Source organism: Carassius carassius, chromosome 38, assembly GCF_963082965.1.
Source record: "Carassius carassius chromosome 38, fCarCar2.1, whole genome shotgun sequence".
NCBI lineage: Eukaryota > Metazoa > Chordata > Actinopteri > Cypriniformes > Cyprinidae > Carassius > Carassius carassius.
Window position 1 is genome coordinate 10993117 of NC_081792.1, and position 12421 is coordinate 11005537.

At 37.2% G+C, this 12421-nt stretch overlaps 1 protein-coding gene across 2 annotated transcripts; it reads left to right on the forward strand.

The window, feature by feature from the left end:
* The first annotated feature begins 3196 nt into the window (after positions 1-3196).
* LOC132119298 (nuclear receptor subfamily 2 group F member 6-like) lies at positions 3197-11975 on the forward strand. Of its 2 annotated transcripts, none has more exons than XM_059529137.1 (5): positions 3197-3432; positions 5482-5832; positions 8377-8471; positions 8624-9199; positions 10779-11975. In XM_059529137.1, exons 2-5 carry the CDS (start codon positions 5564-5566, stop codon positions 11051-11053), a joined length of 1215 nt encoding a protein of 404 aa, XP_059385120.1. In that variant the 5' UTR covers positions 3197-3432; positions 5482-5563; the 3' UTR covers positions 11054-11975. The 2 variants fall into 2 exon arrangements, with proteins under 2 accessions (XP_059385120.1, XP_059385122.1); XM_059529139.1 differs by lacking the exon at positions 3197-3432 and adding an exon at positions 5184-5403.
* Positions 11976-12421: the final 446 nt, after the last annotated feature.

The following is a 12421-nucleotide window of genomic DNA, read 5'->3' on the forward strand; positions in this document are numbered from 1 at the left end:
TTACATGTGACACTGAAGGCTGGAGTAATGATGCTGAAAATTCAGCTTTGCATCACAGGAATAAATGATTTTTTTAAAGTATATTCAAATAGAAAACTATTATTTTAAGTTGTAATAATATTTCACAATATTACATTTTTTCCTGTATTTTTGATCAAATAAATGCAGGCTTGATGAACAGAAGAAACTTCTTTCAAAAACATTAAAAATAGTATTGTTTCCAAACTTTTGGTCTGTACTGTATATATATATTATATTCTTTATATAAATATAATATATTGTGCCCTATTTATTGATTTTTTTTATGAATGTAGTAGTACAAAAGCTACAGAAAAGCAGAGGAAAAAAAGAAAAAAAGTTAATAAATTTGTTTTTATTTTAATAAATTAAAAATTATTTTTTATTTAAAATATTAATAGTATGCTTTTATTTGCACTAAAGTTATTTGCTTGAAGGGGATGTATTATGATTTTACAGGAAAATATTAAAGAATTCTAAGAATTATTCAATATTTGTTAAGTGGAACCAAAGTTATTATAGTTAACTAAACTGAAACTACAATCAAAATCATAAAAAAAAAAAAAAAAAATTGTTTCTTGAGGAAAAAAAACCTTTAGCTGAAATAAGTATAAAAACTATTTTCAAACTAATTCCAGCTATTTTTTTATATCATTTATTATTCTAATTTTGTTTAACATACTCTAAAATGACTAAAACTAACTAGAATTAAAATGAACATGGAAAATATATCTATCTAAATGACACTGAAACGAACACACGCCTAAATATTAAGTTTGAACGAGACCTCTTTAAAAACCTCGTAATCAATACTGAGGTCAGCTCATTTGAATAAGAATTGCTCAAGTGTGACTTTCCCACCAAATGAGGGCGGCTTGCTCTCTTTTTCTCAGGGTGGAGGATGTTGATCTGCGTCCCGGTCGAGCAGATGTTCCTGTACGGCGTGCTGCTCAGCGTCTGATGCTCTGTCTCTCTGTTAAGGTCAAAGGTCCCACAACGTCAGGAGGCAGACTCACGTGCGGGTCAGAGAGCACCACGCCGCTAACAGAGGCGAGAGAGTTCAGTACGTGTTGCTCGGGCAAATGGTTTTGCACCTATGAAATGGTTAAAGTTTAAACCCACTTACCACATTCCTCAACACCTGAACCGAGAGCTCAGGCCGGCTGGACTATTAATGTCATAAGACCACAGCATCAGAGAAACAAAGCCTTTTCCTGAAAAATCAGATCAGAATAAAACCTTTGTAATCTCATATACTATAATATGGATGCTAAAAGGAAAGAATTGAGGGCAGAATAGAATTGTAAATAAAAGGGCTATAGCTACTGGATGGATAGTGTATTAAATTAATTATCTGTGGTGATAAATATTGGCTTTTATATGTTAGAAAGAGAGACTGTAGAAAGAGTGATCAGAATCCAGGAAGAGCTGCATTCCAGATCACAGACCAACAATTCAACCCCTGAAACACACACACACACACACACACACACACAGTAAACAAACAGAGCAAGCACAGAGAGCAGAGGACAAACAGCTCCAAATCTGTGCCATCTGGATGTTGTAGGATGCAGATCAGTAAAGCATTGAGTGATTTTTATAAAACAAATGGCTAAAAAGAATAAACATGACTTGAAAAAGACAAAAAGATACAAGGAATCAATGTAAACCTTAGTGCTAAAGCAAAAAATGCATTGGTTTGAGTAGGAAAAATCTGTAGTACTTTATTTCGATAGTCCACTTTATTCATTCTACTAACAGTGAGTAACTCAACTAGCAGTGAGTAGAGTATTAGTAGACTGTCTGCTTAATATCTAACACTTTCTTGGTCAAACTAATTCAACTAACCCTAACAGTCTCATACTCTGAGAGTTAATAGACATGTAGTTGCAAATACATTTGGTTTTATTTTTCGGGCAAAGCGAGCAGAGGACGAGCATTCATTGGTCCAAATAAAAAAAAACCTAAATTTAAACAAATTAGTTCAATCAAATTAAATTTCATGACTATTTAGAACTTCTAGAATTCACGAAAAACGGACACTTCTTAAGTTATCTGCATTAATTCATTGTTTTGAGTTTAATGATCTTGTTTCTTTTAATTCGGACAAACTTAAACTGAGATTTCTACTTCCAAGCATGCTTTATTGTAGCACTCGAAAGAGAGAGTAAATGTTAAAATTAAGTATTATTAAATGATTTTGTGCAAGATTGAAATGATTGAAGATTGAATATGAATTAAAAAAAACTATAGTTTAAAAATTATGAGTTTATAGAAATGCATATTAATAAAAAAGTTACACGACTTTCAACAATCTTTAGTAACAATAAATAAATGAATAAATAAATAAAAAGTGGTGCAACAATTAAGTTAAAAAGGAGTTTATTTTCTTTATGCCCTGTACACGTTTTTAAACTTTTTTATTTTATTTGAGTTAAAAAAAAACAAAAAAAAACGTTTTGGGCTGTACCGCCAATTTTTCCGCCTGAACCAGTTTGCTGGTTTCAGATGAGTTTAGCCCCGCAGGTCACGCTGAGAAACCAGCCAGACCATCCTTCAATTAAGAGCAGCTTTGCTTGCTTCAAGACATCTCTTTCAGCAGTTTGAAAACAATCAGATGAGAAGACAAAAAGATTTCCGAGAGCTTCCTCCACAGAGAGTGATCTAAAAAGCTCTAAATCAGATTAACAAAGCAGCTCAAAGCTCTTCACTGCACCGAAACACCAGCTCAGTACAAAAAATACATTCTTTCACAATATTGCACCATGATTGATGAAACAGGATGAAATGCTAGTGTTTATGAAAAGACAACGTCCAAGCAAGTTTGCTGAGGAACTCTCTCCAGTTGTAAAACTAAAATCTTAGGCTATATTCTGCATTATGATATGATTTGATCTTTAGATGTTCACTAAGGAGGTCTTCTGCGTCTCTAGATGCACACTGAGTGCACCTATGGTCATCCCTGGAGGGGTTAACTGTATGTGTGTGTGTGTGTGTGTGTGTGTGTGGTAACACATTCCTGGTTGTTTGTGTAGAGTGGCTACAGCCCACTCACTGCTCTTTGACTCTATTACCCTTATAAGGAAGCCGGAGCCATGGCAACCAGAGGGCTTGAATAGCAGTGTCAAATCCCTGAACACACAGACACACGCTCGCTCGCTCGTCCTCCACCACTCAGAGAGAGAGAGAGAGAGAGAGAGAGAGAGAGAGAACAGAGCGAGGCTTGTTGACCAGTCACCACAGACACTCGGGTCAGCTGTCTCTCCTGACCACTGGATCTCATGATTCACTGATGAATGGAGAAAGGCAGGGCACGGGACGCAGCGGACTGCTAAAAGAGCTTAGGGTCGGTTCTTGGGAATGCTGAGGCCCCAGGGACCCTACGGCTGGATCAACCGGCACTGACGAAACAAGGTACAGAAGGACACACTCTCTCTCTCTTGCTCAGATTTGCACAGAGTGTACTGAGACTCGGCCAAAAGGTGCTTCATTCTCTGCTACGTTACAAGAGCTTTCAGGATTGTGTTGTTTAACCAAGTGAAAGAGCAAGGGACTTTCTTGAACTTTGGTCCTTGAGGAGCAGGGTGGGGTTGAGCTCTGTTTATCATTAGCCAGGTCGCTGTCTGTATGTTTGGCATTGTGGTTTTCTGCTGTTTGGGAAGCAGCTCTTTATAAGCAGCTTTTTTCTTATGCAGCAATTATATATATATATATATATATATATATATATATATATATATATATACACACACACACAAAGTTACATTTTTGTGTCAAAAATGTCATAAAAAATATTAATTACATTTTTATTTTTATACTTTTAATGACAAATACTGTATATGTATAGTACCAAAAATGCATTACTTTTTAAGGATTTTAACCCTTTAAAGGCCTATTTGTTTACTGCCTCTGTTATTTTATTTAATGAAAAAGCACACAAAAATATATTATTTCCCATACTAAATGTTAAGCAGATGTCTTTTATTATATTTTTATTTTTTTATTTATCAGGATGATTACTGTCTTGGATATGTTAGTGATTGGAAGCAACATTAACGTTGATGCATTATAATTTTTTTGTGCAATGTCAAGATTTATTTATGTATTTTTAAATAATCCATTCTCGATAACAATACATCCACACAATTATAATTACATTGCTACACACACACACACACACACACACACACACACACACACACACACACACACACACACACACACACACACACACACACACACACACACACACACACACACACACACAAACACATATATATGTTTATTTGCTCCAATGGCCAAACATCATGACACCATCAGTTAGAAAAAAGTAAACAGCTTGAAACAGCTTTGAAGCTTTGCTGACAGAATCAAAGCCTATTAATAAAGAATGCAAGACTTTATTTTTAAACGGAATGGGAATTAATATCACGGTTGTGATAGAGACATTTGTCCTTAAGGTCCTGAGTGTAACTTTTTTTGTACCTAGTGTAGAACTGATTTATGAAAGTAAATGAGGTTGAAATACTAAAATTCTGATAAAAGTACACATTTATGGCAAATCTTATGCTGGTTGCATTGACAACCAAAAAAAAGAAATGTCCCTGAGGATGCGCAAGATTAAAGGAAGCTGTGCCTTTTGTATTATTTTATGTTTAGATAACCCCAGAAGATCATTTTATTGCTCAGAAGTTGTTCGTTCATAGCAGGGAGTGAAGTTCTCAGTTATCAACTTTGTCTCAGATGTTTACAAAGGTACAATAGAAGAAGACCAAATGAGAGCGTTGTTGATGTTACAGACTAGAGGTGATTTATGAGATTAGAGGGGAGCTCTTCACAGAAGTAAAAATCTGGGATTCAGGAGTCTTAACTTTGTCTCCATTTGCTCTCCTGTCAATCTCACTGCTGTCCAGGAGAAACAACCGAGATGCAAAGTGACCTCATTTGTGATTTTTCAGACTAAAATGTGAACAAACATGAGATACACTGGCAGGTTGAGTCAAACCTACCCAAGCGACCTGTAATACCCTCAACCTTTCTAAACACGACTGCATTATTTCTCAGTACTGAAGGAACAGGTTTAACTGGTTGGTTACTAGGGGGCATGTAGAGTAGTTTTTCCTGGTGTAATGTCACGGCGGCTGCTAGCTGAGAAGGAGTTTCATTTCATCCAGAGCTGTTCAACATGTGGATGAGCTTGTGTTCTTCCCTGACGTCTGGGTGCGTTTATGTGTAATTTGTTGTTTCCTGTGAAAAGGGCGAGGGCGTCCAACTCTGAACCGCTCACTGAATCAAAGCGATCTTGAGATCTTCAGAGGGTTTTGTGGTTAGGGGACATGAAGAAAAGCAGCAGGGATTTTGACATGACAAAAACATGTCACCTGGGTAAGCCTCGGAGGACTTCAGTGTGCTGTTAAATGTGTTTCTCCTCCGAGTCTGACTTGTTGGGCTTACTGTCTGCAGCGTAAAGGGACTGGCTCCGGGGCGGCTCTGAATTCTCGACTCGGGAAGGTTTCTCAAGCAGCTCCTGCTGGTGAACACAGAGATGGCCATGGTGAGCGGGGGATGGGCCAACCCCAACGGAGGCGCTAATGGACTCGGTGAGAAAGGTTACCTGCGGGGGGAGGAGGAGAGCAGCTCGCCCCGGGCGGGGAACAGCGACGCGGAGGCTGGCGAGGAGGACAAGGCCTGCGTGGTGGACTGTGTGGTGTGTGGAGACAAATCCAGCGGGAAGCACTATGGCGTTTTCACCTGCGAAGGGTGCAAGAGTTTCTTTAAGAGGAGCATCAGACGGAACCTCAACTATACCTGCAGGTGAGACACAGACGCATCATCCATCACACCGTCTTACACTATTTACCAAACAGGTTCATGGTTTCCACTTACATGCAAAATGTGATTATTACAAACTGGCACAATGGTCAGGTTTTTTTATTTTATTTTATTTTTTTTGAAGGCTCAACACATCAGAACCATCTGTAAATAAATAAACAATAATATATTTTGGACTGCTCAGACACAACAGCCAATCACACGCCGTGTTTCCAGATGCAGCTTGGAAAAGGAATCTGGCTGAACTTTCTGTGAACTCTGTTAACCTCTTACTGACATTTAAATTAGAGCGTATGTAAGTGAACATTTACAAACTCATGAATCAGAGCCTGCAATAAAGGAGATGAGTAAATCACAGTAATCATGCTATAATAAATGCTTAATGCTTACTTTTTTTCTCAAGGCGCACGTGTGCTTCTAAGTTAATGTAAAAAACTTGACAAATTTAGAGGCTCAATGAAAATTTTTTTTTTTATTTATTTAAATATTTATTTCACTCTCTCTCTCTCTCTCTCTCTCTCTCTCTCTCTCTCTCTCACACATCTCTCTCGTATACCACACATATTATAAACATACACATACATTTTTGTGGGGTTTTTAAGTATAAAGGCCAAAATACAATGGGACTCTTATTTTGAAATGCTCTAACTGGTTGCTTAATTAAATGGGTAAGGGAGACCAAAAAATCTATATTCTTACACCCATCTCTACAATATATTATAATGTAACCATGAAGTAAGCATGATGTAAACAATGTAATAATTGCTTGGCATAAATGGATTTATTGCGAGCTGCTCTGAAATGCAATCCTGTTGAACACGCAACACCGCCGCATTTTGACTTTTGAAACGTGCAGCGCTCGTATTGAATAAAAATAGCCTTATAAAAGGCAAATATTCATCTTTTTTTTGTGATTTGTGTTTTCATTGACAAATTTTAGATTTCTTAAAATCATAATTAAGACATTTTTATTATTATTTCTAACACTTTAGGCTTTTATGAGCTTAACTTTCATAAAACTGTGGAACTTTTTAATTAGCACACGTGCTCCTAAATACATTTTACAGATCTCAAATGTCAGTGAAATGCTGGTACTGAGCTTTGCTATAATGTTAATCAAGTAAGATTAATATGATGTTAAGATTAAGTAAAGATGACTTTCTTTCACATTGCATTAAAACACTTTTAGTTGAACACTGTCGTACATCAAGTACAAGGAACAAATTGACAAACGACTAGCAATACACGCTCTCTCTTGGCTGTGAAGCACTCATGCTGACAGCAACTGAAGCAATTGACAGTCCTTCATTTTCCGCAAAAGTTCGAGACAACTGGAGTAACAGGAACTGTTGGCAATGTGACAAGCTGAGCTGAGTTCAGATATGTGTGAATAAACAACAGCAAGATAGGCTACATCACAATCAAGAAGCTGAAAGATCAGTGACTTGACCACCAGCTAATAAAGAGATTCTTGTCTTAAGCAACTGTGATCGCAACAGGACTTTTTGACAGGCATAGTTTGGATGTGTACCGCTGGCTTCTGCATATCATATTATGTCAAAAGCATTTCTTTGTTGAGCACAGTAAGGCTTCATGATGGCATGATTTATTTATAAAATGTTCTGGGAGAAAACAGAATTACAAAAATATCCACAGCATACCATAATAGTGACATGCTAAAATTTCCCAACCCAGAAAAATAGCCAGAATGAATGTTACACAAAGGTACATGGCTGTCGAAACAATTGTGCATGTTGTATAATTGGCCTCTTGCAGCAGATCTAACATTAGCCTTGCTGCCATGGGAACTTTAGGAATGAATGAACAGAACTCTGTCCTTTGTGTTTGTGCCAAGGTTATGTGATAATTTACTGGAGAGCTCTTCACACAACTCAGAAAAGAAAGATTAATTCACATTCAGCTCTATTTATTGGATTACACCTGCAACTAAAATATTTATTCTTATTAGTTTGTTATTAAGGTAGAATTTGTGTCTAATCCACAAAAAAGACTTAAAGCTCAAACAGGCTTTTAAACGACTCAGTTTTGTACACAAAAGTTTATTTTTATTCCTTAACATTCAGTATAGTTCAATCTTGCCTTATATATATATTTATATATATATAAATTCTTGTCAGTTTGAAGTTGTAATAGTGTACTATTTTTAGGGACTGTGACAATTTTTTTGGGAGACACTCAATGCAAATCTTTGATAATTTATTCATGCATTTTACAAGGGTGATTGTGTCTTGAATTTGAAGCTGCTATGTAAAAACGTGTGTTTTATTCTTTTGCAGTTATTCTTCAGCATCACACAAATAATACTAGAATTAAATAATTACTTAAAATGGTCCGTATCTGCAGAGATTTTTCAGGGAAGATTTCATGCAATATGTTAATAATGATGTTCACACCTGGCAACATTTGACTGTTGATCTGAATGCTCATTATCTTTTTGAAGAGTGCTAAATCTTAAATCATCTCTTGTATGCTCTTGGCTCAAAGGTACCTAAATTGTCTTGACAGGTCAAACAGAGAGTGTCAGATTGATCAGCACCACCGTAACCAGTGTCAGTACTGCCGTCTGAAGAAGTGTATCCGGGTCGGTATGAGGAAAGAAGGTCAGCAAACCAGTGATATATATATTTGTAATAAATATTTATAGTTTTTTTATATATCTGACCATTTCCCAAACAGTTTCTTCATAGCTTTGCTAGTTCCATGTTACTTGTATCATCTGTTTGTGTCATTATATTGATGTTTTTTTCTCCAGCGGTCCAGCGTGGTCGAATCCCTCCCTCCCACGCCGGCATCAGTCCAGCCTCCATGGTTGGAGCGGCTGGGGATGTTGGAGGAGGTCACGGCCTGGGAGCTGATTTCTTCAATGGTCAGCCGGTGTCTGAGCTCATCTCTCAGCTGCTGAGAGCAGAGCCGTACCCTAACAGCCGCTACGGAGCCCAGTGCGGGCAGCAGCTCTCAGGAGCCAACAGCTCCATCATGGGCATCGACAATATATGTGAGCTGGCAGCCCGGCTGCTCTTCAGTACCATAGAGTGGGCACGGAATATCCCCTACTTTCCTGACCTGCCCGTGTCGGAGCAGGTGGCTCTTCTGAGGCTCAGCTGGAGTGAACTGTTCATCCTGAATGCAGCTCAATCGGCTCTGCCGCTGCACACGGCCCCCCTGCTGGCAGCTGCCGGCTTTCACTCCTCCCCTATGCCCGCTGACCGTGTGGTGTCCTTCATGGACCAGGTGAGGGTTTTCCAGGACCAGGTGGACAAGCTGGCACGACTGCAGGTGGATTCTGCTGAATACAGCTGTCTGAAAGCCATTGCGCTGTTCTCACCAGGTGCGTGATCAACCCCTCTTAAAGATATATTCCATAGAACTGTCCTCAAATCATTTCTTTATCAAGATATGCATAGCAATTCATAACTATTAGCGTTGTTTATAATTAGGGTCACAAATTTGAACGCGTTTAAAACTTCCCACATCATTTGTGCTAATGATACAGTTATCAAATGTACCATTTTTTTTTTTTTGTCCATCCGCCTGCCGGATGCACAAAATCCCATAGACTTTTATGTTCAGAGAGGAACCAATATATATGATTAGCATAGAAATTTGACTCTTTGAGTAAAATATTTTGAATTGAATCAATGTGGAACCAAATTGAAATCACACAAATCATCCTACACTCTCAGAAAAAAAGGTACAAAAGCTGTAATCTGGGGCAGTACCTTTTGAAAAGGTACACTTTTGTACCTTTTAAGTATTAACATGTACACTTTAGGTACTTATATGTATCTTTAAGGTACCAATATGTATTCTTTAGTTACAAAGGTGTGCCTTTTGAAAAGGTACCTCCCCAGTGACAGCTTTTGTACCTTTTTTTTCTTAGAGTGTAGACATTGAAACTTACTAAACTTATCTCTAAGAACATTTGATCCACATAACAAAAAATGTAAAACTGTTTAGAACACCTTAAAATGCATATAAACATGCTGAGAACATAACTAAACACATAGCATGATAAATGTGTAGCGGCATGTTAAAACCACTCATAACAAATTAGTAAAGGCATAAAATGCTAAAACCACTCAGAACATGTTAGACAAAGCAAAATGCTAAAAGCACTCAACACATATCAACATAGCAAGAGCAACATGCTAAAATCACTCATAACAAGTTAGTAAACACATATCAACATAGCAATATTATATGCTAAACCCCATTAAAGAACATGTTGGTATAGCAAAGTGCTAAAACCTCTCATTACACATTAGTAAAGGCAAACCAACATTCTAAACCTCTCAGAACATGTTATTAAAGATATAGCAAAATGCTAAAATCTCTCAGAACAGGTTTTTAAAGATATAGCATAATGCTAAAATCTCTGAGAACATGTTATTAAATGCTTAGTGATGTTAAATCTACTCAAAACATATTAGTAAAGGCATAGCAAAATTATAAACCACTCAGAATGTGTTACTAAAAGTATAGCAACATGCTACAGAGCCCAAGTAAAATCAAAGCAAAATGCTAAAACCTCACATTATTAAACACACAGCAATAATAACATGCTGCTCAGAAAACACTACTGAAACATTCATAACATGTTAATAAAGTTATAGCAATGTGCTAAAACCATTCAGAACACCCTAGTTGTGGTGGGTTTTGCGCAGCCACTCTTTTTGAAAAAAAGTTAAATTCTAGTTAGTTGGAAAATTAGTCTACCGACAAATTGTAATTCTCTAGGAAGCTGTTCACAGATTTCTAAAAAAAAGATAAGGGGCTCAGTCAGGACAAGTGCTGTTCTTTTTAAGGCTGGTCTTTTTCAAAGAGAAAATTAACATTGTCAAATATCCATCGCATGAGCTGTTAGGATTTCAGTTGCAGCAGTGTTGTAAACTCTGTGTTTCCTGCAGATGCATGTGGCCTGTCAGATCCGGCGCACATCGAGAGCCTGCAGGAGAAAGCACAGGTGGCCCTGACCGAGTACGAGCGCATACAGTATCCAGGTCAGCCGCAGCGCTTCGGCAGACTCCTGCTGCGACTGCCCGCCCTGAGAGCCGTTCCCGCCAGCCTCATCTCCCAACTCTTCTTCATGCGGCTGGTTGGCAAGACCCCAATCGAGACTCTTATCCGGGACATGCAGCTCTCTGGAAGCTCCATCAGCTGGCCTTACGTGCCTGGACAGTAGATGAACAATCAGAGGACTTGTTCCCTTGCCCCATCTCAGGCTGCTCCCATGCTTCCACAGTAACCGTGTGGATTGATATTGTGCTTTTTGATGATCGTGTATATACTGTATGTCTAAAAGAGGTTGACGTGTATGTTCCTATGCAGTTTAAATGAGCCATCCAGTACCAGGATACCTCATGTTTATCATCATGACCATCAATTCTGACAAAAAAACATTTGACAAGATGAATGATAAATAGAGAACTGATTGAGAAGAATTAACCAATCCAAAGCTTTAAAGAAGAGTTTAGAATACCTTCTTTTTCAGAGCATAGTGAACTATTTTAATGCTAGTGTAGATGTACGTTAAGAATCTTTATTACAGACTGCATTCGTGAGTCAAAAATGTTGGGATGTGTACTTAAAATCAATGGCGAACAGTAAATGGCTATGTTTAGAACGGAATACTAGCAGCATACTGCATACTACTGTATACTGTTTTATATTGAATAGTATGTGAAACAGTATGAAATATGCAACATTACATGTCTCAAATAGTACTATGCTACATTGTTGTCACATGACCTCATTATATTGCATGTTTATCATGTAAATATGGTACACTGCATTGTGGGATACAGTTTTCTGTGCAGTATGCTTTGGTTGTATTCTGCATATTTTGGCAAATGGCCATCCAGGTATTACTCACTATGCACGGTATACAAACTACATACCAAAAACAAAACATCAAGAGTAGTATGGTCGTATGCTATTCTGAACACAGATCATGTCTTCGATTCTCCTATTTGAACAGTTCAAGTGAATTTTTCAGCGGGGTGGAGAAATGGTATAAGGTTTTACATTGCTGACAGTGAGAAATATCAAGTATTTTTGCATACTAAAAATAAAAAAGAATGATAAACAAAGAAGCTCTTATATAACGACTTTTCCTTTTTCAGCGTTGTACTGAGTAAAATTAATAAACGTTAAACGAGAGAGAAAAATATGTGCTTTAACTCTTTGTCAGAATTTTATGATCACTGTATTTCCATTATAAAAAAAACGCAGCCAGCTGTGCATTTGCTATCAATCAGTAATGCATATCAAATACTATGAACATAAAAGCATATCCTTGTGAAAAAGAAGTAAACTACACAGGATATTATTTTAAAAAAAGTTCTCATTATGGAAATATAATTCAGTTTAAAAAGTATACATTTAAGTGCAAACCGATTGCATAGTTCTTAATGTTACTTGCAATGAAGCAAAACTTTATTTAAAAAAAATAAAAGTTTATAAAAGTGTGTTAAAAAAGTCATGAAAATGTACTCCAGTTGCCCTTTATTTCCATAATAATGTCATTTAAAAAATAGAATATATTCCTACT